This window comes from Acanthochromis polyacanthus, chromosome 3 (genome assembly GCF_021347895.1).
Source record: "Acanthochromis polyacanthus isolate Apoly-LR-REF ecotype Palm Island chromosome 3, KAUST_Apoly_ChrSc, whole genome shotgun sequence".
NCBI lineage: Eukaryota > Metazoa > Chordata > Actinopteri > Pomacentridae > Acanthochromis > Acanthochromis polyacanthus.
In genome coordinates this window covers 8,880,325-8,907,596 of record NC_067115.1, presented here as the reverse complement: position 1 = coordinate 8,907,596, position 27,272 = coordinate 8,880,325, and the positions used below count along the sequence as shown (strand labels likewise).

Here is a 27,272-nt window from a genome sequence, read left to right as displayed (position 1 = left end):
AAAATAAATGATAATTAAATGGTCATGCACAACGATCAAAATGAGACACAGAAATGACCTGAAGTAGACAGAATGGCTGCAAAGGCGCTGAAAATGACCAAAATGTGACACAAAATTGACTTCAAACAGACACACTGTAGCTACAAAGAGAAGGAAAACAACAAAAATTTAATAAAAAATGATTAGAATTAAATATGACCACAAAGAGAAGACATAAATAAGACATATATATAATAACTATAACCAAAATGTGACATAAGAATCACCTTAAACGCTCATACCGTGACACTGAATTACTAAAATCAAATGCAAATAGGCAGAAATGGATGTGAAATGAGATAAAAGAACGGATATGTGACGTAAAAACACTTCAAAGAGATGCAGAATGGTTACAGAGAGTTGCAGAACAATTCAAATGTGACACAGATTAACCAAAACTAAATACAAATGACCACATATAGATGCAAAGCAATCAAAAAGAGACGCAGAAAGAACCTCAAAGAGACGGAATGGCTGAGAAGGAAAGGAATCAATATCAAACAAAATGTCCTGTGGGTCAAAATTGACCCGTTTCAAAATTTGAAAATGTGGAAAAAAACTATATTTTCACTGTAAAATTCTGATGTCCACATTTTCAATGTTTTTGAACATTTGCTGGTGGAAAAAAAGAAATGTCAAATGTCAAAAATGTTTAAGAAATTTGCTGGATTTTGGTTGATTTTTTGGTGAATGTTCTTAAAAGATATTACAAGTTTTACTGATATGTAATCACTTTAAATATTTTTAGGATTTTTTAGAAACTTTTTACGAATTTTTTGAAAATATTTACAGGAATTTCCTTATTTTTTAAAGGGAAATTTTTTAAAGAAATTATTGGAAGTTTCTTCCTGAAGGTTTTGCAAATTTTCTGAAATTTGGGGAATTTTTTGCTGATTTTTTTTTTTTATTTTTTTTGTTTGTTTATTTGACAGGAAAACAATATATTTTTTGGTGCCCATAAATGAAGACAACAGTAGGGTTAAAGACGAAAACCACTGAGATAAAAATCCTACCTGAAAAATCCTATTCTGTAGAAATTTAGGTCATCGAGGACAAATCGTCTTCCGTGTTCATTAGTGAAGTCAGTGATGCAGCAAACATGAGACCCAGTTCCACGATTCTCATTAATTATGAAGTCATTAGCAGATGAACGAAGCCAGCGGCGTTACAAAATGTACCAAAACACATTAACACAGTTTTCAGCCACAAAAACAAATCAATGCGACACAAGCAGTTTCTCATAATTCAAGTTTAATGTTTTCAGAAAAATGTAAAGGCGCCATATTCTCTTTAATCCAAACATGTACTTGTTTTGTTTTTACACAGTTCCTCACATCTAGGTAAAGAGAAGATATGCAAACGATGTCAGAAAAAGAAGGAGAGACGGACGAAACAGTTATAGCCCTCATTCGTCGATGAGATCCTGATGAGAAACGCTGCAGGAGACAGCGGAAGTCTTTCTAACACCGAGTTCAAATGGAAATAAAACAGTAACATGTGAGCTCTCCTTTCAGTCCACTCTGCTTTCTGAGATAAACACAATGAAAAAGGAGTGTACAGGTGACAAAGAGAAGAGAAACAGAAGGAGTTAATTTTGAACTGACGCTGCTTCATCAGTCAAACCGCTTGAGAAAACCCCAGCCTCACAGGTGAAGTTAGTCGGGTTGTTTTCGACTCCCGTGAGCGTTTACACATTTTACAGGCATATCTTATTTTCTTATTTCATATTTTTTAACTCCCCGCCTAACATTCATTATTATACACCCTCACACACACACACACACACTCTCTTGTAGCCCTCATTCTCAGATGAGGAGGTCCATTTTCCCAGACAAGCATCATGTCATGTTATTGCAGTTGACGACATATCGCTGCCACCGGTTTAAAAAGACACAAGCGCTATGAAAAAACTAAACAGGCAGATTTCCATACAAGGACTCGCTGCCTTATTTATGATTTTATTTATTTTTTGCTCTCAGCTGCACTTGGTAACCATGGCAACAGCAACCCGATGACTCTTGGCAATTGTGATCAAACGGGGATCAATGAGAAAGTCATCGCAGATGCCGATTTAACCACACAAAAACAACAGAAACAAACGTTGCATCATGGATGGGTTGCATTTAGAAATGTTCATTCGATACACAATCCACTATGGCGGTGATCTAAGTGATGCTTACCAAGGCTAAAATGGTATTTTTATTGACACATGGCTCTGAAAAATGGCTATATCTTAATTCTTAAATAATAGATCCGTAAACCCAACCACCGTGTCAGCGAACAGACGCTCTGAAACAGTTAAACCAACGCTAGCACGTGTACAGTATCAATGATAATCACAGAGAAACATTCACTCCCGAATGCACGCTGAAATCTACGTCACTCCGCCCAGTTACATCGCAACCCTCAGGCGTTTTTTATTGGTTCGCAAGCCAATCAGTAGCACATTCACCAATCAGCGACAAGGCATCTGCTTGACGACTGGATTTGGGCTCGAGTTCCTTAATTGTGCAGACGCTGGACAGAAAGCAAACCAGCTGAAGTTTACTGAAGTTTTTGATGGATAATGTAGGGATGTCCTGATCCGATCTCTTTAGACTGATCAGTATCGGCGTTATTGAGCACATATCTCAGCCTTAATTCTTTGTTGTACAGGTGTCGTAAACAGAAAGCAAAATCAGTCACGGGATGCTAAGAATTTTAAATAATTTCTTACTTAAATATCAGCGGAATCATCAACCAATAATCAATGGTAGGAATTAAGTTTTGTGGACATTTGTCTTTAGTTAGACTTGCCGTCAAAGTCTATGCCAGTTGCCACACGTACACAAACTCTGGTCTGAGGTCATTAAGTGCCACCTACGTCTTTGTCATGGTGCCCCTTTACTAGCTAAACTCCCACAATGCTCTCTGCTTACTAACAAAACTGTCCACCTCCTCTGGTGGCTACAGTATTTAACAGGAAGTGTCTCCATCTGGTGTCTTCTGTCGAACTGGTCAACGTATTTTTAAATCGGTTGAATTTTTAACTAATCGATTAACTGCTAACATCCCTACAGGCCTCAGCACTAAAGCACTGCAGAGCTGTTCAGGTGTCAAGCACACACACTGGATTGAACTTCAACATATGTAAAGTATGTATTATCTACAAGAACGTATCGGATTGGGACTCAGCAAACTTGATCAGGACATCCCTTGTATGATGATAAAATATTTTTGCTTCTTTCCTGTTACAGAAGATGAAAATTGATGACGTTGGCACCACAGAAGTTCACCGTTCACCGGCTCAGTTTGCCCATCTGTCCGCTTGTACACAACAAAAACCTCATCTAGCAATCAGCGAGATAAATAGAAATATCGCACACAGTAGAAAGTCAAACTCGTGTTATTGCTTCTAGCGGATTACTTCGCTAAGAGTCAGACCTGGGTCAAATATTCCAACGCTTTCAAAGGTGTGATAAAAGCCCTCCCACGACAGACGGGTGGAGCTCGCCACATAAGACAACGCAACCAATGTCAGCTAAGCACAGGTGACATTATCTGCACCGTTGCGATTCAGCGAGCTCCACGCAGATTGAAAAACAAACCAATTGCAGGTGATATTTGACCCAGATCTAGTTAAGATGTTGACCCCGCCCGCACGCCCATATTTGACCTATAAACAGCTCATCAGAAACAAACTCCTCCCAGTAATAATATGGCAAACACTGTCAATTTTTGTCATCCATGTGTGTAACAGCAAATCCAGTCTTATCCATCAACGCATGTGAATGAGGTCTGCGTCGTCTCGGTACTGTATATGTAGGTGTAAATGTAAATGCATATACGTAACAGAGTCTCCAGTGTCTGTATCCAGTGTCCCCGTAGCTCCCTGGATGAGAATATTGCTTCACTTGACCTTCCCACTCTGCTCGAGACGCAAACATTCTGCAAAATGGTCTGATTCAAACTGCCGCCCAGCAGAGATGCCAGGCACAAAAAATATTCGACCTTTGTGCAAAAATCAGCCCTTTAAATTGTACACATAGTTTCAGTTTGTTTCATCTTTTTGCCTCAGAATTTTTTTTTTTAAAATTCTTTGTCTTCTGTTTGTGCAAGCATGCATCAGTTCCATAGAGACTGGCTGTGCAATAGGAACAGAGTCCAAAGACGATGACGAAGGGGGGCAGGGAAAGAGGTGGCTTTGTTGTTGATAGTTTGGGCGGTGGAGGGATCGGGGTTGTTGGAGTTCGAAGTCCTCCGCCGCCGGATCCTACCTGGAGATCATGGAGCTGGACTGGGATTGGTTGGAGGAGGTGGTGGCGGCGCTCAGCTGAGAGAAGCCGCTGTGGCTCGACTCCAGGCTGGTCATCGAACCCCTAAAAGAAGAAACAGATTCTGTGAGACAACATAAAGTTGCAAGGACAAAGTAAAATGCATTGTGTTTGCACAACTCGTGCTCATGATGCAGGACCATGCAGCCAGATCAAATCTACACTGTAAAAAAAAAGACAGCTGCAGCTGGAGCACAAAAACTAAAAAAATAAGTCTCATAAAAGCGCAGTAAATTTCCGTAACTGAAATACATTTAGCCTTAGTTTATCAGAAATCATGAGTAGTTTTTTGGCTTTTCAGTGTTTATCAAATGATGTGTAAAAACAATTACATTACATGTGATAATCATAATTAATAACAATAACAAGAGATACATATAATAATAAATTATGTCTGATTGAAACTGTATTTTGACTGAAGACCAAAGCTGATAAATATTATCCACTGATAAAAACGCATTCATTTAAAAATTTTTGTTGTGAAAATATTATACATGATCTCTGTAATTTAATAAATCTACATAAAATTACAGAACGAATGGTGACCTATGAATTCAATATTCATTTAATTGTTCCTCATTTTAGAAATATATTTACAGCATTAAACTTTAACTAATATATTTATCTATTAAAAAAAATAAAATATTTGAGAAATTATGATGACTTTTGCAACAAAAATATATTAAATTTTCTATGAAAACAATGAAAATTTCATGGTTGTTCACCTTTTCAGGTTTTGTCATGTTATAATTCATTAGACATGTAAATTCATGGTGTATTTTTGTAATTTCACTGATATTATAGTGCATTTTAAGAATACTGAGAGAAAATGGACAGCAAAATTGTGATTTTCTTTACAGTGTGCAGGAGATAGATGGACTTTTTGTGGCACACAACACTCAGGCTCTGCCATACGCTGCAACATCAACAGTCTGCCAGGCAGAAAAGTATTTTACATCAACCACTTATGTCAAAATTAGTTTGTAAGTGAGGGGATGTATGTGGGGTGATCAAAAAGTTCTAATGCTGCTTGTGGAACACAGAGTGTGTTGCAGTCATGTGCATGCAATGTGTGACATCAGCACCTGTTCAACAGATGGTTTTTTTGACCACTAATTAGGGCTGGCCCGAATAGTGGTTTCTGGCCTCCGAATATTCGGGCCCTATTAAAGACGAATACCTGGATATACGTTCCGCCCCGTAACGTCTGACCGGGGGGGGGGGGGGGGGGGGGGGGGGGGCGGAGACGGGCCGAATACTCGGATCCGTTCGTCTGGTCTCCCGGGTCCACATTTTGCCCTCGTTTACTCTTTAGTTAAACTGAAGAATTCCCAAACACTGGTCTTCAGCATCTTGTCTTGTGTTTATGCAACGAAGTGAAGCGTGGCTTCAGAGTCGGCAGCCACCCGGCCATTCGGGTGGTGTTTACAAACACGAATGGAGGAGCCGAAATGAGCCGAAGAACACGGCGGGATGAGCCGAAATGGGCCGAAGGCGCAGGGAAGAGACGAGCTCCGAATATTTTCGTCTGGGGGGAGGAGGGGGTGATCACATCGACATATGTGTATATGTTATAGACATATGTGTATATGTTTATGTGATCACAGGACGAGATGAGCCGATGTGGGCCGAAGGCGGAGGGAAGACAGTAAGACAGTTTTCTGCATATTCTTTCCGCCCGGTGACGTCCGACGGCGGGAGGGTGGGGGGGATATTCGGATACCAAAATTAATATCTGGATAGTGCCGTAGCGAACGAATATTCGGATATTCGGGTCCAGCCCTACCACTAATAGGTGCAAATTTGGGAATTTATCATGGCGCTCAAACTGGAGCATAATTAGCAGCTGGGATGATTGAGAGGCGTCTCTGCGGCTGCCAGCAACAGAAGAAACAGCAGTTCCCACAGTGGAAGAGTTGCAGCTTCCAAAACAGGAGAAGGTGCATCACATTCATAAATTTTTGTCCATTTACTGAGTTTTCATTGTGAATTTGTTTCCCAGAGTATCAAACCAGAGTTCTGCTGTAACGTCCAAAAGTGTCTGAAGGTTAAACACTCAGTGCAAACAACCTGAATTGTGGTTTAATGGCGTGTAAAAGCGCTGCAGTACGGCGACTAAGCCAACACAGTGATCACTCCCCACCAGCTTTACTAGCTACATTTGTTTCCCTGTGACTTCCTCCTCTTCCCCAAAATGAAATTCAAGCTGAAAAGTCCCCTTTTGACACAGCTTAAGAGACTCATCGCAGATGGTGCTTGACGCTCTTACATAACACCACTTCCAGGGAGCTTTACAAGCTGTACAAGGAAACTACTTCAACAGGGATGACGGTCAAATTCAAATCAGGCACAGCTTTTGATCTCTGTAAGCACAGTCTCAAAACATTTTGATCACTCCTTGCATAATGAAAAAAAATGAAGTTAGCTTGTTTCAGTAAAGTATTTTCAAAAGTGCTATTGTTCAGGGTGTTTTGTTGAGGGCAGAAGAAGATCATAGCTGCTGATATTACGGGTTTCTTGCTTGTTTAAAGGCGAAGCACAAAGCATTTTTTTTTTTGGTTGTTTTGTTTTCTAATTTTGCATCATTAAGTTCAAGTGAGATTTAACATGTTTTATTAAAGTGTATGATGATGATAGGCAGCTGTTTTCATTTATCAGTCAACATTTTGGCAATAATCTATGATCACATGTCTGTAATGTATCATACGTGCCTGCAAAATGACACTAAAGGATATATCAATCCTTCAAAAAGACAAATATGACAGTTTCTTGTGAAGACTGCCCCCTATTTTGCATGAACAATCATTCAGCAGTATGAGAAGCTTCATAATCCTCAACACAAAATGATAAAAGCGATTGTGAAAAACTGTGATACCTGAATTTGTAAAGTATTATATGCATTTGAATTTCTGTGTAAACCAAGGTAAAGAATAAATAAAATAAAAGGTATACACTACTTTTGAAGAATTGCACATCAGCTGTAAATGTATGCAAGCACTTTTTCATCCAGTTGGTGTCACCTTTGAGCTTTACCTAATTACAATGCAGGTAGAAGCTGAGTCAGGTGACAAATGCTGCAGGACGAAGCAGCACAAATAGGTTTTGCGGCCAGAAATATATTGGCTAAACATAACGTGCACAACTCTAAATCCAGCATAAATTATTCCACTGTGCTGCATTTGTTAATGCTTGGCTATATTACACATTACAGACATGGCAAAATACACAAAGGTTACCTAAATTCTATATATAATTAGTTTGTTGTGGAATGTCATATAGTCAGAAATTTAAATCTAGAACAGAAGTGTCAACCGTTAGCAAAACATCTTGTTAAATACGGAGTGAATAAGATGAGCCTGGTTAAGAGGGTAGAAAATAATGAGACAGCAAAGTGACAGCAAAGTGAAACTCAGTAAGTTGGTAGTAAAAATGATGAATGTAAAAAAGTTCATTTAAAATCTAGGGGTGTAACGGTACACAAATGACTCTGAAATTCTACATTTCATGGTTGTACTGATTGTGATCGCAGACAAACTAAAGCTTAAAGACCATTCAGTATCATAAAAATGTGTTGTCAAACAACACAATGACGATTGACAGAGTCAGGTGAATTGGAAGAATTTATTTTTTCTCATTTGAGAGAACATTTATTTTGATTTATTAATACATTTATGGACATCTGATGTTTTTGCAAAAGCAGACTGCAGTCGTGTTAAAAATGACGGCCAAAGTAAACCCGACTTAAATTGCTTCTTTTAAAAAGTTCAGCTTAATGTTTGCATTGTATTTTATGTACCAAACTCTGATATTTGTGTGCCGTTACACCCCTAATAAACGCTAGCAATGTCTCTTGATTGTGGCATTTTAGTGTGTGTTCTGTGTCTACGTGTAAAAGTGAACATACAGTAGTGGAGAATTTAGCCCAGCTGAGGAATCCTGATATTGTCAATCATGCAAGCAGGAGCCTAAAGCCATCAAGAGCGAGTAAACTTCAGTCTTAGTGCAAGGAATCTTTCTCCAGTGCTGACAGGGCAACAACACCCCGTTAGCCAGCACTAACAACAGTCATCAGCAAAAACAGATGCAAACTAGCATTGTTTTGCTGCGCTGGAAGCCATGAAAAAAGGGGTTGACTGAGGTTAGCAGGCAAAAAGCGGTAATGGGGATGCAGTGTGGTAAAAAGAAGAGGGGGGAAAACACTGAGCCACTTACAAACTCTGCACATCACAGCAAGCCGTTCTTCACAGGAAGAAGACAGAGCAGGAAGAGGAGGGGGTTGTGAGCGATAAAACAGGAGCGGATTGGACAGAAAAAAGCTGGATTAAAGGAGTCTTCAGGGGAAGGAAGCATCCTCATCTCAAACCTCTGGGACCTAAAAACTCATGATGCTCTTAAGGCATTTTCTAAAGGTAATTTGAGCAACATTACAGACTTAAATCATTCAAATATCATACGTGGCACTATGTGGTAGGTTGTAGAGAGGGAAAACTGAAAGGAGACAGGAGTGGAAAAATGAGCAGCAATAAAGGAATACTAACTATCACAACATCATGGTGAAACAGCAAAAAACATGGACATAATGCGGAAATAAGTCTTTGGCACACAGTCGGCTCAGTTACCAACCTGAAGTCCTCGGAGCCCAGCACCTCGGTGTAGTACATGACTTTACACTTGTGCGAGGAGACCTGCAGGGTGGCCAGAACGTCGTCAACCCGGGGCAGGTTGGTGGCCGAGCAGGCTGGCATGTTGTGGAACTTCCACTGGAGGATGTAGAAACCTGGCCATCGCGTTATATGAGAGCCCTGAGGAAAGGACAGATGGTACAGTAAGATTTAAAAAGTGGTGTGAGAGGAATGAATGATAAGTAAATCGGTCAATTCATTGAGTCTTATGTTTACTTATCCATATATAAATTCATCTTGCCTTGTACATTATCTTGATGAGACCTTTATCTTTACTTTTTAGCCTTATTGTACTTGTGTAATTCTTGTCCTGCTCCATCATGCTGTACCTATATCTAGCTGCTGTAGTACATAAATTTCCCCAGTGGATCAATAAAGTTCATCTTATCTCTTATCTATTTCTAGGTGTGGTACTGGATCATAGTTGGAAAACTCATAAAATGTTTGAGCAAAGTTGGCAAAAATTGTCTCACTTCTACGAAGGGCACGACAGATTCTGAATTCAAAAGTCTCTTATACATTATTACAAAATTATTATTACAAAAAAGCTTTAAAGATTAAGAACATGTCATGAGGTATAACACTTTAAAATGTGTTGATTTAGATGATAAATGAGGCAAATAATGTTCAATAAAACAATAACTTACTTACTGATAACTGCTCAGAAGCAACATTGGAAACTATGAATCAGGAGGAAATTTAAATTTTAGAAAACTATAGAGTAGATGTCTATCAGTTTGTGGGATAAATGTATGGAACAGTCTGGGCAATGAGTGCAACTCTCAAACAACTTAAGAAAATATACAGAAAATAACTGCCTGAAAAATACAATAATGTGGAGCAGCAGAGGTTGTTTTGGGATTTCTAAAGAGGTATTTAAGCATATGTTTGATGCAAACAGGAAACAGCAACATATTAGATGTACAGGCATGTAGCGGGTAAAAGTTAACAAACTTCACCCTACTTGTTTTCAGACATTATTTTAGATTTCGATTTTTTGTTTGCTTGGGAAATTTTTTTTGCGTGTTATATTTTCTCTTTGCCTGCCTCTATAATACTGTGGCATCCCTTAAGTAAATAAAATTAAAAAACAGCAGACACGTTTAGCGACTGACAAGTAAAAATTAGAACCCTGATGAAGTGTATATGCTTGAAGGATAAAATGACAATATTCCGCTTGAAAACAGTGTTTTTGTGCACCATTTACCATCAAGAAAGACTTCATCAATGTAGAATTTTTGCATTTTCACCTGCTCCACCAAAGAACACGTGTTCGCTCTGCCATTTGAGCTTTCTATCATGTCTAAGCAAGAGTACGTTTCTTTGGGGATGACAAACCCTCACCTGTACACTCTCTCCCTCCTTGCAGGTGAGTGGGGACTCCACCATGCTGTAATCTTGACCCAGTGTCCAGGATTTGTCAATGAGCTGCACGTTGTTGCCTCCCGGGGATGTGATGCCGTGGGCTCCCAGCGGGTCTTTACGTGGCGCCTGAGGGGCTCGCTTTGAGTGGTAGATGTTGAAAACGACATCACCTTTGCAAACGTCGAAGTCCCACGTGATGACTGAGGAGGCATCGATGATCTCAATCAGCAGCTGGTTGGAGAAAAAGGATGAAGGACGGATAAGAAAAATTCAGCAACTACAGAAGTAAATATTTCAATGTTCCCCAAGTGTATTATTCACATCCCCATATAACCTACCAGAGAGATTATTATTCTTAAAAAACATATCACCAAAATGAAACCGATTATCAGAGCAATAAACACAGAAAACAGAAAGATTTGACAGATTTTCAAGATTCCTACAGTTAAAAAAAAACCCTGATCTTTCATGGAAATTGTTTCTGCATTCTTCAAAATTAAGCCATTTGCAATAAATTAAAAAAAAAAAAAATCTGCATCCCTCAGTGCAACACAAGACTAATATTCTGGGATTTTTAAATAGTAGGCAAAGCCAGCATTGTTATTTTCCAGTATTAGCTATGTATATGGGCCATAAATAAATAAATAAATGTATAAACCAATTCTAACAATAATAAAATATTAAATCTCTATAGTACATTGAGCCAGTTTTTTGTATTGCTAACACTTTTAGGTACTTGAAAAAAACAATTGTAAAAGGAAAAATGAAATAAATACAATTTTCTTTTTTTGTTTGTTTTGTTTTGATTTCTTCAATGATTTATGGAATTATAACTGCATCATACCACACAAATAAGATTTCTATGTTCTCTCTCTGTCTTCATGGTTGTGCTGTTTCCACAGAGGTGCAGGACTTTACATTGCAGTGAAAAATGAGCCTGCAGTGAGTAAAATGTGACAGGAGCAAAAAGCACTCAGAAAAATGCTTGGGGTTCAGAGGAATAAAGGAAAAAATGTAAGAAGCCGATGACTGTGGGACTCAAGCAATGTTATTAAAGTCACAGAACTAAAAATTCTGCATTCACTTCACATAATTTCCACATATAAGCCTCAGCTAAATGGTGCCAAACAGAGAAATCAGTTGCAAAAAGCAGTGACAGATCAACATTTGCGTGAGGTCATGGATTCACTGACATGAAATCAAACCTTTTCCATGAGGGTGATTATGCATAACAGTACATCTGTTCTCTTAGTATAAATTATATAACACAACACAAACGGCACGTCACTGCAGGCAGATTGGGTTTTGTGATCCACGAATTCAGAGGAACAAGTAATGTTACAACCACTAGATGGCAGAACTTTCAACAAAACTTCCCTCAGAGACACTATGCAGCTCTCTGAAGTCCTGTCCTACATTTTCATGTAAAACTACCACAGACCTTCCATCTTTTACTTCCCCCTCTGGCACACTGAGTTCAGCCTCACCTCATGTGGAGCTCCCTTGAAGATGCTGGCGCTCTGGTAGATGGTCTCGGTCCACAGGCGGACGTCCTCGTTCTCCAGCTCCTCGGCTGTGCGGTACATCGACTTGGGAACCAGGCCGCCCTCTGGTACCTCACACTGCAGAGGAAAAGGTGTGCACGTACATGAATGTGCACAGAAGTGGGTCAGTAAAGGAGATCTCAGTGTGGGTGGTGCTGTGTCCCAGAAAGCTCACGTTCACAACTAAATCCAATGACAACCTACACTCACCATGCACTCTCCTCCCAGGAAGTCAGGGATGATCTCTTTGTCGATGTAATCCACAAGACCTCCAGGACCCTGGTAGTCGTTGCCTGCATAGATCAGGAACTTCTTGCGGGTGTTTTCATCTATGAATGGACTCACCTAAAGGTAGAAGCAGAAGTAGACATGAGTTATTGATGCACCCGATGGCAAAATTGTAGGAAGTTACAGCAATAACACGGAGCAAAACAGTTTGTCTGACTGTCCTGTTGGTTTCACTGAAGTACAGCTTGACACCCTAATTTCACCCTAAGGTGTGTTTTGTCCCATTTATTATTTCTATTATTTTATTGTCTTTCATTTGGTTTTGTCTTTTAGTCATCTGTAATTTACTGTCTTATGAGTGGTTTTTAATTGTACAGCTCTTTGGTCCAGTTCTAGTTGCTTTATATTGGGCCTAATTCATAAATTTGACCCTGATGTTTACGAATTTCTTTGATAATTTTCACAGTTTTGCTTGTCAGTTGAACAAGTCACATCTTTCTCATCATTTCATAACGCAGGCTTAACAGTGGCACACTGAATTTTGGAAATGTTTGTCAAATAACGTAGCTGTCTCTGGTTTGTCTAAGTAATTAATCAGTGTTTTGCAATGCATACTTCAAAACAGCTGGTATTTACTTCATCCATTCTTGAAATTCCGACAGTAACCAAAAGGATTTAGTGATGAACAGCAATTGTGTTTAAAAACAGCTTTCTGAGTATATGGAAAAACCCCACTGTCTTTCGTTCATTTTAGTCAGCGTGAATAAAATGAAATCGATTTTTAATTTTATTCACTTTTAATGTGGCCAACTATTGGTTATTTATATGACTTGGTCAAATAATGGAAGCTCTGTTCAGCCTAAGTTGCTTTGGAAAAACAAAACAAAACAAAACAAGATACAAGACATATAACCAGCCCTTATTCAGACAAAAATTACAAAAAAATCTGGTGGAGAAATGACAGGGGATGTCCTGATCTAATCTCAAAGATGAGGACATCCTGTAACTGATGAGTATCAGCACAAACCGAAGCCTGATCTTTTGTTTACATCCACTGCCAGACAGGGAGAACACAATGTGCAGCAGGACACTAGAGCTGACAATTTTTAATAATTTTCTTAATACGTGCACCATTATCGATCAATAATTAACTAATTGAGCACTGTTAACATAGTAGTCAGCAGACATATACCACTGGGACATAGTAAGGCTGTTGTAGTGTGTCTCGGCTTACATTTAACACATGGTCTCTGATTGATGTTCAAGAAGCATCACAGAAGGCTTTGTCATGGTGCCCATTGCTGTCTGATCCCCATAATCCTCTCTGCTTGATGCAATCCTCCTTTTCCCCGTATCTGAATACCACTACAGTATTATACAGTAAGATCCTCCACTTCTTCTATATCTAAAACATTTAAAGCTTGTACTGTCTACAAAAATAGCATCAGATTGGATCAGCAGACACTCAATGTTGAATTAATTTGATGGGGGGAAAAAAATGAGATTAGGACATCTCTGGAAATTTCCTTAAAAAACGCACTGGGCTCAAAAGGTGAACATCTGCCCAGTGCTGAGCTTGCTATTTCAGTCAAAAGACATATACCACAGGGATACAATACCACCGCTTTAGTTGATCTCAGCTTGTGTCTATGCCATGGCCTCTGGTTGGAGGTCATTAAGCATTAAGGAAGTCTTTGTCATGGTGTCCACTGCTAGCTAAACCCACTTCTCCCCAATGCACTCTGCTTGCCAACACCAAACTCCCTGTAGTCCAAGTGACTGCCTCTTCTCGTCGCTACAGTATTAAACAGTAAGATGCTCTACTTCTTCTACAACTACAATACTTGAAATGTTTATTATTTAGGAAAACTGTATCAGTTTGGATCAATAACTACAAAATATTACGTTACTTGGATCAGATTAGAAGATCTCTGGAAATCCATTAGAAACAGCCTAGGGGTTAACAAAGACAGCTAAAGTGTATTTGTCCTTCTGTAGCTAATTAATGCTAATCTGGTACACTGAAGGTAAAGACTTGGTTATTATTAGTTGACAGTGCAGTAGCATATTAATATTATGATTTGAAGGTGGTCACCATGTTACAAACACCTTTCAACCACTGGCACCACATTTTATGAGTTGGTAACTGTCCCCTCCTGGTTCTCACCAGCGTCCAAAGAACCGGGAAGACTCTTGGTGCTCTCAGAATGAGCAGTCGTCCCAGAGTCTCAGGGTAGTTTGCCTCCACGACCTCAATGATCCTCAGCAGCGCCTTGACTCCCGGTCGCCACAGATGACGCATGTTCAGCCCTTCCAGATCTACTAGACATGTCCAACAGCTACAGGGGAGGAAGCCAGAGGATTAGTGTGTGGATAAACTCGAGTCACAAACAGACACACAACTGGGCTGCAGCCTTCCTCCTGACCACTTAACACCTGTCACCCTGAAGTGAGGCTTAAGTGTTGAAGGCAGCGCTGGCTAATTCTGAATCCCTCCACCCCTTCCACATCCTCCCTCTCCCTGTATCTATTCCTGCTGAGTGCTGTGACGTGACAGCCATTCATAGTTCGCATGCCTTCCTGCACAGCTCTTATCCCTCCTCCTGTTTGAGAGGGCTGACAGATGACAGATACCATCTCCGTTCCCTCCCTCTCACTCCGTCCTTTGCTATCTGAATGAGCCTCGTGCATTCTTTCCATTTTGAGGGCGATAATTCTCCTCTGGACTTGCTCCTGCTGTGTCTGTGTGCACCTGAGTCCAGGATACAACAGCTGGAGTGAAACCAAACAGCTTGTATGGTGTATATTTTTGCTTCCTTTCCACTTAATCCTGTTTCTATTCATGTCCAAACACATTTAAAAGTTGTACTGTACTTCAAATGCAAAATCAGCCCTGATCTAGAGCTGCAGTTGATGACTATTTTCATCACTAATCATGATATGGATTTATTTTTTGTATTAACTGTTGCCGATTAATCCAGTAATTTTTGCCTGTAAATAAATAACTGATTATCAAAACTGTTGCTCATCGATTTTCTGTGCAATGTTAATGACTAATAGTTAATCTACTAGTTGCCATTAATAATTTAATCAATCACAGGTATATCTGTCAACAGGGCAGAAGACAAGGTACATGCATGTCACAAAATTGTAGATTTGCTGTATTACCTGGTTGCTTATCGATTCTGCTTTTGTAAGGCAGATTGTTCCACTGCAATTTAAATTAGGTCATTATTTTTCAGTATTCAATTCAATTACTAATGCAATAACTTGGAGATTACTGAATTGCTTTTCACATTTTAAAAGGTAACCAAGCTGACGTTGCTTCTAAATCAGTGGTTAGAAACAGTTATATCAGTACCTATATTTCATTATTTCTGCTCTGGAAAATGTTTAAATTTGCCTCCCTATCTGTACTGATCAATTTTTTCAGTCCTTTATGTGCTACAGTTTTACCTGATGGGTCGGCCAAACACCTTGGTGTTCTCTTCACAGCGTCTCAGACCCTCTTCATTGATTGATAACACCTGAAAACACACAAGAACATGATTGTACATTTCACACACTTGGTTTTCACATCGTCATCCCTTCCCAGTACGTGCGGCATTGTAAACAAGCAGACTATACATCTCGTGACTGCACACATCCTGCTGTTCACACACTCAGGACACACTGCTAGACATCAATTCCTCAACCTGTAATCCAAACCGAAACCGGCCTGACTCTATAAACGTATCAACCTACAGGACCACATGCAAACATGCGCTGCATTAGAAGTTGTGTTACGCACATGTCTGAGCAGAGACTCCTCCCCGAGAGCGCGAACCAATCCTTTGGTGTCCATCTGGCCCAGTCTCAGGATGTACAAAGGACGGCCGTCTATGGGGATAAAGCAAATATTGACATGATCTATTACGCTGTTTACATTCTACAAGATGGCATGTTAAGTGGAAAGGCCTGCATTGTTTGCCATCTGCTTTTGTGTGTGGCGATAAATGACTGTGTACACTGAGAAATGCTGTAATGCTTTGTCCCTGACAACAGCACACAAATCTGAAACGAAAAAAATTGAATGTGCTCTGATGTGGGAACATAAGAGCCAAATTTGATTTACACGGCCATCCTCTTCTCTAAATAAGGAATCCAGAGTGCGCACCCAAATGAGGAATGTGAGTGTTTGTGTGGAGAACCAAGCAGTGCCAACAAATTGAATCATTTTTATTTCACTTGCATAGCTGAGAGCTGTGGGTTGTGAAGAATGACTGAAATCTGTGTACACAGTCACATTATGTATGTCAGCGTAAAGGATGGAGACATGATGGTGTGTGTGTAAGTTAACAGTAAGAAACTTCTTGCAGCTGTCAGTAAAGTCAGTTCCCAGCCTACATTAATTATAAGTGTCTGTTTGCGTACATACACACGAGATTCCAGCATGTTTACTTGCTCGGCTGGCTTTAGGTGTGGTTGCAGATACAATCCTACCTCTGTCATGGTGGTGCCAGCCACCGGTGTAATAGTCCTGCAGGACCTGTGGGGAGCTCCAGGTCTCCAGCAGATAGTCCACCTGGTGCTGCTTCCTCCAGGTCAGAGACTGGCACAAGATCTCCCGTGCCTTGTCCATGTTGAAGTCCCGGGCTCGCAAGAAACGCAGGATGTGTTCATCTTTGGGGATCTGGATAAAGAGGGAAAAGCATCGAGCATAACTTAACAATTCAGTAAAAAGAAATTGCAACTGAACAACATCCTTCAGAACTTTCAGAACACTCCATTACCTTTCCCTTGTGTGTCTCCTGAAGCCATTTGCGAAGTCTGATCAGGCAGCTCTCCTGCAGGGGGGTCAGGTCACCCAGGTAACGTTTGATATAATCTGCATCCAGTTTATCTGCGGCACAAAAAACACAAAAGCTCCAATCAAATCAACTGCTGTACTGTCCGTTAATGTAGAATATGTATTCAATGAACACAAAATCATATCTCTAGATAATTATACTATTTCAATTTCTTTCTCTCGGAAATACAGTTTTGTTGACACTGTAACTGTATGGTTAAAAAAAATACACAATTCATCTTTATACGGAGAACAAATTAACAACTGTCATTTTACAAAGGAATGGAAACCAAACTGTGCTGTGCTGTAGAGGTCAATCATCACTATCCTAATTTATAATAACAATAATAATAATATTAACCAAATGTGTCAAATATAGTCTCTTTTATAATGTTTGTCAATAACATCAAACCTTTTTTTCAGCCACTGAGTAAAATTGTTAATTCTGGCTTATCTGCTTATGCTGAATTCTAAATATCTCATTTTATTATTTTAACCCTCTGAACCCTAAAGCCCACTTTTTAGATCCAGAAATTGTACCAACAGAAAGAATCATCAGTCTGTAACTTTGTCCAGTATTAGAGTTCAGAGGGTTAAACAAAGATATGTGAAAACTCCTCAAAGATCTCGCTTGAAAAGAATCATATCTTGAGTGCAATTTTTTTTAATGATTCAAATTTGGGTTACAAAAAATACACTAAATGTGTTAGAACTCAGAAGGCTTCATATCCTTAATTATTGTTTAATATATCATTATTTTCATTCAGTACAATCTGGGTAAATGCATTTGCCGCCACTCTTCACTATGCTTTTCTTCTACTTTCAAAAAGCTTTGCTACAAGTTTTGCTCTCCATTTGCTCCTCTATTGCAAGAAATTCCGCTTCTGACAAACTATGACAGAAATGAAATATGCACTTCTAAGAGATGATTCAAGCAAAGGAATATTCTCGATAATTCCTCGTGTCATTTCAAAGTCAGTCCTCCGATTCATTCCTACTCAATTAGATAATCAGGAAAGCTCAACCTTCCCAAACATCTGACAGCTATGTGTGAATCAGACACGGGTCAACTTTAAAAATGTATATAAAAGTTCAAATTTCAGAGCAATATATTTTGGTTCTATGACTCTTATGTTTTGATTGTTTTTCATTTATATGTATACTTCAAATACACTTAGCTAGCATTAAACCACAAGCTCATTCGGGTTTGTCTCTCCCAGTCCACTAATTTTATTTTCTCTTGTTGTTTTTGATTCATATCTGTGCAAACCAGTCATTCTGTTTCTAATAAAAGCATGTAAGTGAAGTTGGTATCCATATTTCCGTCGACTGCAGGTACAGACCTTCAGGGGTACCAGCCAGGATCTCAGTGAGGCTGTCTGCCTGAAGAGCAATGCTGTCTTGCTTAGCATCCTGTGCAGTGCCGTCTTTAGCTTCAGCGGCTAGCGGGATGGAAACGGCAGGTGTGATGGCGAGTTTGGGGAGGACAGGTGGGCTGGAGAGGCTGGTTGGTCTAGGCAGAGGCAGGGAGAGTGACGAAGGAGTCCAGCGGGGCACATGAGTGATGCCTTCGTCCTCTAGCTCCTTCAGGTAGTACTCTATGATTTCTTTTCCCTGTCCAGTGAAGAAAAGAAGCGTGTGAAAGCAGAACACCAAGACTCTTTTCAAACTGAAAAAGGCTAAAGCCCTGTGTATTAATTTAGGATTTCCTACTGTGTAAGGTAATGGAAACAGAGGGAAAGAACAAATGAAATGCTTCAAAATGAAAGCAGATGACTCACTGGGTTCACAACAGAAGGTCCCTGTCCAGTATGAGAGATTATACAAGCTCAATTATGTAATTACAGCATGAGATGAACTGACTCATGCTTCAAAAACCATCAAACCTCATAAAATAGATTGATCTCAATTCTGCATAATTACAGCGCTGCGAACTTTCTGTGCATACTGAGAAAGCATAATGACAGTAGGAACATGTAGTGATCAGACCGAACGACGCACCTTTTTGATACTGCTGGCGTACTGCTTCATAGCAATCTTTTCCACGGTGCTTTCAAAGCCGAAGAAGGACTTGATGTCCAGGCTGGCGGTCTGCTCGAAACACGTCCAGTCCTCGTTCTCAGGGTGGACCTGGGCCAACACACAAAAACACACACTTTGTATTATACTGTACACACATGCAGAAGTAGGATGTTACTATGGCAACCACACACCCAGCTAGCTTCTCTGGATGATGACGCACACGGAGAGTTTTCACACTGTGCACTGCGAGTGGGAGAGCGTGTCAGTCTGTCCATGTATAATTAGCCAGTTTTTTCACATGCAAATAGTTTGGACAGAATTGATCTTACAAGGACACATGTAAAGGATTTTTTGAGGCAATGTCAGACAGGACAGATTCAGACAAAACTGAAGAAAGTATCCGAATTGGCTGGTCGGTGTCCTGCACCCTTTGAGTACAATTATTTTACATTAATCTTTCAAGTGATTCTCTTAAGCTTTATGGTGCTGATGCTTAACCGTCTGAACTCCAGGTACTTTCTGGGTATTTTTTAGCTCTCGTCACATTTTTTCCCCACTGTGGGCTCATTTTTGACTGCAATATGAAGTAGCATAACTGTGCATGTAAGTAGAAACAACTCAAATCTCTTTTGTGCTTTCTGACTCAGTTAAAATTCCACCATTTTTTTAAACAGAAAGAAAACTGAATGCTGAATTTCTTTAACATTTATAAAACCTGGAATCTACACATACAACATTTCACTACTCACATTATGAATTTGTTTTTATACTTGTTTCCTCATTCTCTGTGCAAACACAGCCAGCAGTTCAATTCAGTTCATCTGAAAAGTCTAAATTTTTGTCACAGTACTGTTGGTCACAGGTGAGTTTCTAATGGCATCATGGTGACATTGAGGAGGTCAGAAGTTTCAGTTTGTACAAAATTAGAATAGGGAGTCACAGATGAACAGATTGAGGACCTTCAGAAAGTTGAAAATCAAAAGATTCTCTCAATTTCTACAGTTTTTGGTTCTGATAAATGGTGTTAATTTAGCAATTTTATTAAAACATAAAATGGATTTCAAACACACTGGTGGATTTTGGGGTTCAGAGCGTAAAAATGAATTTTAAAAAATGAATTTTCTACACTCATTTTGATACATCTTATTTAAAGAAAAAAAACTTTAAAAGCATAAAAGCAGCAAGTATAAAAGCATTAATTTTCACAAATCAAGAGATAAATGCTTTCTGAAGGCAGAGTGCTGGTAGTTTAGTCACCCTTGACTACTAAATATTTCAGCTATAAGTGAGTCAATTATCTCAGTCTAACTGTGCTGTCCATCCTGGTTACAGCTAGCACAGCGAGCTAAAGCACACAATAAGAAGCAGCCTTCAACCTAAAATTAGCACTCTAGTTGGTTTGAGGCTAATACAACATGCTTGACCTCATTAACTTAGAGCATGTCCATTCATGAAAAGGCAGATCTGCAGTCAGAGTGAAGCGTGAGGGGAACAGAAGTGCAGTGAAAGAAAAGGCAAGACATGCTGGTTTCAGATCAGTATTTGTGAGCATTCAGCCAGAATGTAGAGGACTGAATAATTCAGAAGGAGCGATGGGCAGAGATAACTAGCAACATGCTCAGTGCTAGTCTAAACATGGTTCTCCCTGCAGAGAGGCAGCAGAGAGATTAAAGGAGGCACAAACAGTAACATGGGTGTGCTGGCAGCAGCTGGACAACAGCTCTACACAACATTTGCTCATTTCTCTGTGTTTGTAACTGATTCTGTGTAACTAAATGGGTCGAGCATGTCACAAACAGCTGGGGTCGGGGTTTGACTTTCGCTGTGATAAAACCTGCGCCAAGAATATACACACTAGTGTGGTACAAGCTGCTTCTTGACAGGATGTATTCTACTAACCGAGTAGCAACAGGTCTCGTGGATGATGACCCTGTTGGAAAAGGTTTCATTGTGGGACTCGATGTGCAGCGTTCGTTCCTTTCGGTTCAGTGTGTTTTTCTGGATGAAGTAGACGTAGTCCACACCTGCAATCTGTGAATCAAACACAACAAGTCATACTACAAGAAATGAAACTGAAATGAGACAGAACCATTCCCCCTGTAAAACCCCAAAAGCTTCCAGCAGGTTTGAAAGGCATGTTACCTGTTTATTTTCTTAAAAATGGACCAAAATTACACTTTTTTTTTGAGAAGGAAATTGTAACAACACAAGAAATTGTTGAATTTTCAACTTTCAAAAAATAAAAAATAAAAAAAAAACTTGTCTCTTCTGCACAACCATGAAGCCTTTAGTGACTCAGCTGTGGTCAACACTCAAAAATTCAGGGACTTTTCAGCTGTACTACAGGCTGTTGACATAGAACTGATAGGACATGTGTATGAAAACAAAAGCAAAAGTAATAAAGTATCTGTAATACATAGAGTCACCAATCTCTCAGTATCAGTGACACATGAGGGCCTTTGTACATGTTGATAAATAAATACTCAAAGGTATTTAACTTTCACTTTGTCTTGTTTTATGATTTAAGGCAGTGGAACTTTATTATATAGCATAAAAGAGATTTCTGAATTTTCTGTATCTCTTGCCCTGGTTGTGCTGTTTCCGTAGAGGTGCAGGTTTTTATTGTCATAAAAAATGAGCCCACTGTGAGTTACAAAATGTAAAGGGGGGGGCAAACACTCAGAATCTGCTTGGGGTTAAAGATATGGTTACAGCCTAATAAACCATTTTAGCTTTTGTAAGACATTAACACACTCAGATTTTTTAAATTGAAAAGAATCTTGTCAACTACCGAACTGCATTACTTTCTAAGCAATGGTTAAGGAGTAAAAGTCAGAACAGGTATTTGTTTATTTTTCATTGCAGGAACTTAGTGTATGCGTGAAGTGGTGTCAACATTTACAGAAACGTCTCTCTAATTAACCACGCCTGACGTACGTCACGGTCTGAAGATCAGACTAAGGTTCCCTGCTCAGTTGTGGAGTTAGAGGTCAGCAGATCAAGTAGGAAGGGATATACGTAGGATGATCAAAACTGATACAGAGTATCATGCACGGGCGTGGTTCTGCCCTCTACTGGGGGCTCGTCTAGTTGATCTTTGCAGCCTTCCTGTTTCCATCATGGTGTAGAATCCAACAGCTTGGACCACAACATTAATTCGGACATAGTTACTGAACATAATTCTAAATCTAAGAGCACACAGGAAATAGAATAATAGAGGATCTGTTATGTGAGTTTATAGTGTGAATTTTAAAAGTCAAAGTGAACCTTTTTGTCAGTATCTCCTGTGCAGTTCATACAGCCTGAAATGCTGTTTCTCAATGTTCTTCAGTGTAGAAAAAGAAATATGTAAATGCATAAAAAGAACACAAATACAAAATATAAATACAGTGCAAAAAGTACAGCTGTGTAAAATTGTATCTATAGCAGCAAACTAGGAGTAGCACATTTCCTGCTTCCTAATTTTACAATGTTGTTGTTGATGTTTAATAAGGGAAAGATGCAAAAATGATTGTCGTAGAGGAATGTACATTTGCTGAAGATCTGAAGTTGAACATACCCTTTTGAGAAGGCGTGGAGCATCCACATCCAGCGCACAGCGACGCTCAATCCTGTTGGTGGATCCGTCCTCGCTGGTCTCCTCATCCACCACGTCACTCGCCACAAACATGGGGATAAGGTGACAGGTGGGAAAGCGGCGTTCATAAGCCTGGAACACAAAAGAGAAACAGAGCTGGCTTTTAACACAGTTGCTTTAGAACTGGAAAGATATCTTTAGGGTTCAGGTTTCATGATGGTGAATGAAGTAGGAACAAAAGAACAGAGTATCCCTGAACTCCACTGTCATTGCTTACATGACGTAGACTTGAAGAAACAAGTGATAGCAGCGTTTGACCTTTCTTAAAAGACGGGTTATTGTATACTGTCTTTGGTGTTTTAATAAAGATAGCTGAATGGGTTTCAACAAGCAGGAAACATTTTCCATCTCCTATCTTTAGATCTTCTTAGAAGCTTTTTTTTAACCACCAATGTAGATTTTTCTTACTTAATGAGAAAATGTTCAGCTGCAGGGAGTTACATAACTTACTTCAGTTGCTTTCTTTACAAGGTATTCTTGTTTGAGTCTCAAGAATTTTCAGCACTTGTTACAGGCTGCTTGTGTTGGTTTCAATAAACCTTATTTAAAGGCTCAGGATAAATTCAGCTACAATGGGTCTTGTACTGGCAGCTTTGAGAAAAAAATCCATCTGAAAACACTTCACGTATTCTTCAAGAATGGAGGCACTGAGCTGTGAGGGACTGGAGAATTTAAATAGGTGGGCAGAGAGGAGCTCTGTGCCACAAACAAGTGGAAGGCCAAACAAAAAGCTGATTCAACTTTGCACCGCTTCCAATCTTCTCACTTTAAGCCACACCAGAGAATGGCCAAAACTTGACTGAAACATTTTTTAATTGCTTTACAACAAAGCGCTCCATACACAATAGCAGGCTCAGTGCCCACAAGCAATGCCGTGTCTCCAAAATACGTGTACTCATAAAGGCAAAACACTTGCAGAGGTCAGCCAGCTGTTATGCAACTCGCAGCAGCAGCAGCAGCATCTAGTTCTTCCTTTTCTATCGCCACCACTCTCCTATCTTGGATCTGACTGGTGCAGTTGCATAAGTAGCAAGTCTAAACAGCAGACAGGGAGGGCAAGTCATCAGGGAGCTGAGTGATATTTACGATAAAGTTCACTAAAAATGGCTGGAGTTAGTCATCACGCTGAGCTACTCATGTATCCTCCATAAAAGGTATTTCCTCATTTCTAATAACTCGCTGTGAAACTCCATCCTTAAATGTAACACTCTAGGATATAAATGAAAGCATGTATGAAACAATAAATATTACATGTAATAAAAAAGCAAAGAAAAGACATGAAGAAAGACAAAAGAAAGCACAATGATGTGGGGAATGGAGTAGCACAACACTATCGGCTGCAAATTTATCAATTCATCACTGGGGACATAGAAAAGATATATACAGATAGAACAGATATTTACCGAGTGCTTCAGAGTAAATGGACGCAAATCGAGATTTAAATCTAAAATTGACAGACCGTTTGAGATAAACTGAAAGAGCAAGTGCTGCTCACAAGACTATTGGGGTCGGCTGAGTTGCTGTCAGCTGAATCTCAGTGATAAAGGAGCTGTGTTCTGTGGAGCATTGGACAACTCATACACCTTTGAAAACTATGAAAACAGAAGATCAGTGTGAAATCAGATGGAGCCTAAAGTTCAACAAAGCTGAACGGGAAGCTCAAACAAAGTCCTTAAAGGCAAGTCTTGCTACTCATTAGACAACCTTATAACACACAGTTGTTTTGGACTAACAAGACCAGGTCCCTAACTAAATGAATGAGGAGAGAGCCAAACCTGCAATTTCAATAGTCTGACAAAAAACAATGAACCCTCGAGGCCCAAGCAGTTTCTGTGCGTGGTTTTGCTCCCGTCTCATTTTTACTCACTGTGGGATTATTATTCATTGCAATATAAAGTGCTGTACCTCTTTAGAAAACAGCACAGCCATGGCTAGAAGTCGAAATAACTCAAAAAGGTCATCTGTGTAGGATGAAATTGTTATGCAGTAAATCATGACAAAAACATTTTTAATTTGTCTCCATGCTTCTCTCCTATTTGGAATCTATTAACACAGCCTGCAATTCACCCAAAAAGTTTCTGAATTTTTGTCATGTGACTGTTGGCTGCAGTTCAGTCAGTACGTGCTTTTTCTGTTGCACAGAGGATTGTATTGTAGAGTCTAATTACTGCAAATGGTTTGTTTTTGACAATATTTGAATGAAGTATATAGAAGAAAGGGATGTTGATGAATCACCTCAAATTGTAACTTGTTTATCCCAATGAAAAATGATACAAGAGCCGACTGAAAGTAAAAAAATGTCACAATTCTTTCTGTACTTTTAGAGCTTTCTGCTCTGATGAATGGTGGAATTTTGGCAATTTTTTTGATCAAATATGTTTTTCAAGCTGTGAGTTGTGGTGTCACAGAATTAGAAAGTATGATGACTGTGCCTCAACATAAGTCTTAACATTAGTGCTTCACATAGTTTCACAGCAGCACGCTTCCATCACTGCAAGAACACAAATGCGTGGATGTTTGCCATTTGACAAAGAGGAATGTCATGTTTGGGAATTTTCCTGTTGATTTCTATTCAGATTTTCTGGTGTTTCTGTTGTGATGTCTCGAGCTTATTGCAACGAGAGGCTCATATTCCCATCACTGTCCTTGAAAAAGAAATAAAAAGGCAGTCTTTATCACTAATTACAACAAAATTGTCTTGTTTCCAGCATTTTGACATAAGGAAACAAGTAAAAGAGTATGTTTAAACTGTTTGGTATGTTGAGCAGCAGTAGCTGTTTTGTGCCTGACTAGGCGGTCAGTGGGGTTCAGCAGCTCCTAGCATACCGCTGCCAGGACAACAGATCTGCTCAGCTGCCCACTGTCGACTGACCGCCTGAATGCTGAGCTCTGTTTTTCAGCCCTGATGCTCTGGAACACTGGACGTATGGCTTTGTCCTGCCGTCAGCACAACAGCACTGACAGTAAACATCAGTTTCACCCATTAAAAACAACTGTACATCGACAACAAGCTCAACCACAAACGCCATGAGTCTTTAAAAACATCTCTACTTTCTCTGCCCAACAATAGGCTTCCATGCCGTACAAGTTTACTGGACATCAGACAGTGAACTCAGTGCACTAAGAGGAACAAAGATAAAATAAGCAAACAGCTTGTACCTGCCCCTGGTGCTCTGAAAATAGCCAGACTATATTAATACCAAAAACAGGAAAGAGGGAGGTCATGATATCAGGTATTCCTGAAAACAGGGGGATGTAAGGGAATGCTGCTGCCTACGGTGTCGTTTTATTTAAAAAAATTTAAAAAATAAAAAATTGGCCACATCAGACTGGCTGACGTTGAACAGAAAGTCAGTATTACAGTGGAACTTTTGAGCAGTATGGTGTAACGTGAAAGAAAAGACTGACGTTTATGAATCATATATTGCAACACAATGCAGTAATCTTTTGGCTACTCACTTCTACAGTACATATGACGCTTATGATGACAAAAATTGAAAAATCATAGAAGCTAACGAACATATTTTGTCACACACCAGGATTTTTAAAGCAAACCTCAACAACACAGCTCATCCAGGATGTGTCAACTCACCTCTACCAGGATCTAACCTACATTTATCCTCCTCCTGTAGAAAACCTCTTTCAGTCATACGTCATGTTATGAAGTGACACAACTTAAAATACACGGCGAAATGCAAGTGTGCCAACACTGAGTAAATATTCAGGCCATTTGGTATTTATCCAGATAATTACTTAAGTCTATACTGACCTACAATTCAATGCTGGCAAATGTTGTGGAAGTGTGTTACACTTGGAGTATTCCATTAAGACATCTTTTCATTATTATCTACTCCTCCTTGCTGTTAGAGAGAAATGCTACTGATGACTGGAAAAGTTGGATGTTGTCCCTGAACTTACTGTTGAATATGATGAATTCAGCAATAATGTATACAGTATACATAAAAACACTGAGTGAATTCTGAACTTAAAAGTGATTAATATATCAGTGTACACTTGACACCTGTAATACTTTCTATTCAACACATTTCTATGTAACTTCATAGTAAGCAGCCAATTGATAAAATGCCCTGTGGTCATTCCGTGGAATACGGAGCAGCATCGATGACACGTCAACCCAAACTGACATGGTAACCAAACTCCACCACAGTAAACATTCATTTGTCCTTAACCACAAGTCTTTCCTGGAATGCATTAGCACAAACACAATAGGAAAAAAAAAAAACATGAAACAAACCAAAAACCTTTAAAGCATCCAGATTAGCTCAAACGCCAAGTGTGCTACAACATGGTCCTCCAGTCTCCATGGTGACGGGTTATGTTCGGACACACCTCAACTGGCCAAGTCATGAGTAATGTTCTCTGGAATTTGGCTGGAGACTTCATGTGCTTTCCAGGGGAGAATGAGAGATGTGAATGAGAATATAAAAACAATACATAGTTACTTCATTCCTTCCTGCATACACAGAAAACAGTTCTCCCCTGTAAGGGCACTGGTATGAAAAATAAGATCTCTTCTGCTCAGGAAGGGAGACTCAGGAAATCCAGGAGTTCCGAGGGGATACACAATACACTTAACGGCTACAAAGGGCTGCA

The 27,272-nt window shown here is 39.5% G+C and overlaps 1 protein-coding gene across 3 annotated transcripts in view; it reads right to left on the bottom strand.

The window, feature by feature from the left end:
* Nucleotides 1-1,273: 1,273 nt before the first annotated feature.
* si:dkey-237i9.1 (SEC14-like protein 1) overlaps nucleotides 1,274-27,272 on the bottom strand; it is a 41,384-nt gene continuing 15,385 nt past the window's right edge. Inside the window, exons 3-17 of one of the 3 annotated variants that reach the window (XM_022193055.2) lie at nucleotides 22,581-22,730; nucleotides 20,921-21,052; nucleotides 19,001-19,129; nucleotides 18,343-18,613; nucleotides 16,944-17,053; nucleotides 16,654-16,843; nucleotides 15,962-16,050; nucleotides 15,628-15,698; nucleotides 14,339-14,510; nucleotides 12,154-12,288; nucleotides 11,887-12,021; nucleotides 10,379-10,630; nucleotides 8,976-9,154; nucleotides 8,565-8,591; nucleotides 1,274-4,397 (exon numbers count right to left, since the gene is read on the bottom strand). In XM_022193055.2, coding sequence (XP_022048747.1) covers nucleotides 4,292-4,397; nucleotides 8,565-8,591; nucleotides 8,976-9,154; nucleotides 10,379-10,630; nucleotides 11,887-12,021; nucleotides 12,154-12,288; nucleotides 14,339-14,510; nucleotides 15,628-15,698; nucleotides 15,962-16,050; nucleotides 16,654-16,843; nucleotides 16,944-17,053; nucleotides 18,343-18,613; nucleotides 19,001-19,129; nucleotides 20,921-21,052; nucleotides 22,581-22,730 — 2,148 coding nt within the window. In that variant the 3' untranslated portion in view covers nucleotides 1,274-4,291. Of the gene's footprint in view, nucleotides 4,398-8,564; nucleotides 9,155-10,378; nucleotides 10,631-11,886; nucleotides 12,022-12,153; nucleotides 12,289-14,338; nucleotides 14,511-15,627; nucleotides 15,699-15,961; nucleotides 16,051-16,653; nucleotides 16,844-16,943; nucleotides 17,054-18,342; nucleotides 18,614-19,000; nucleotides 19,130-20,920; nucleotides 21,053-22,580; nucleotides 22,731-27,272 lie in introns of all 3 variants that reach the window. The other 2 variants (XM_022193056.2, XR_007940794.1) reach the window with 2 other exon arrangements.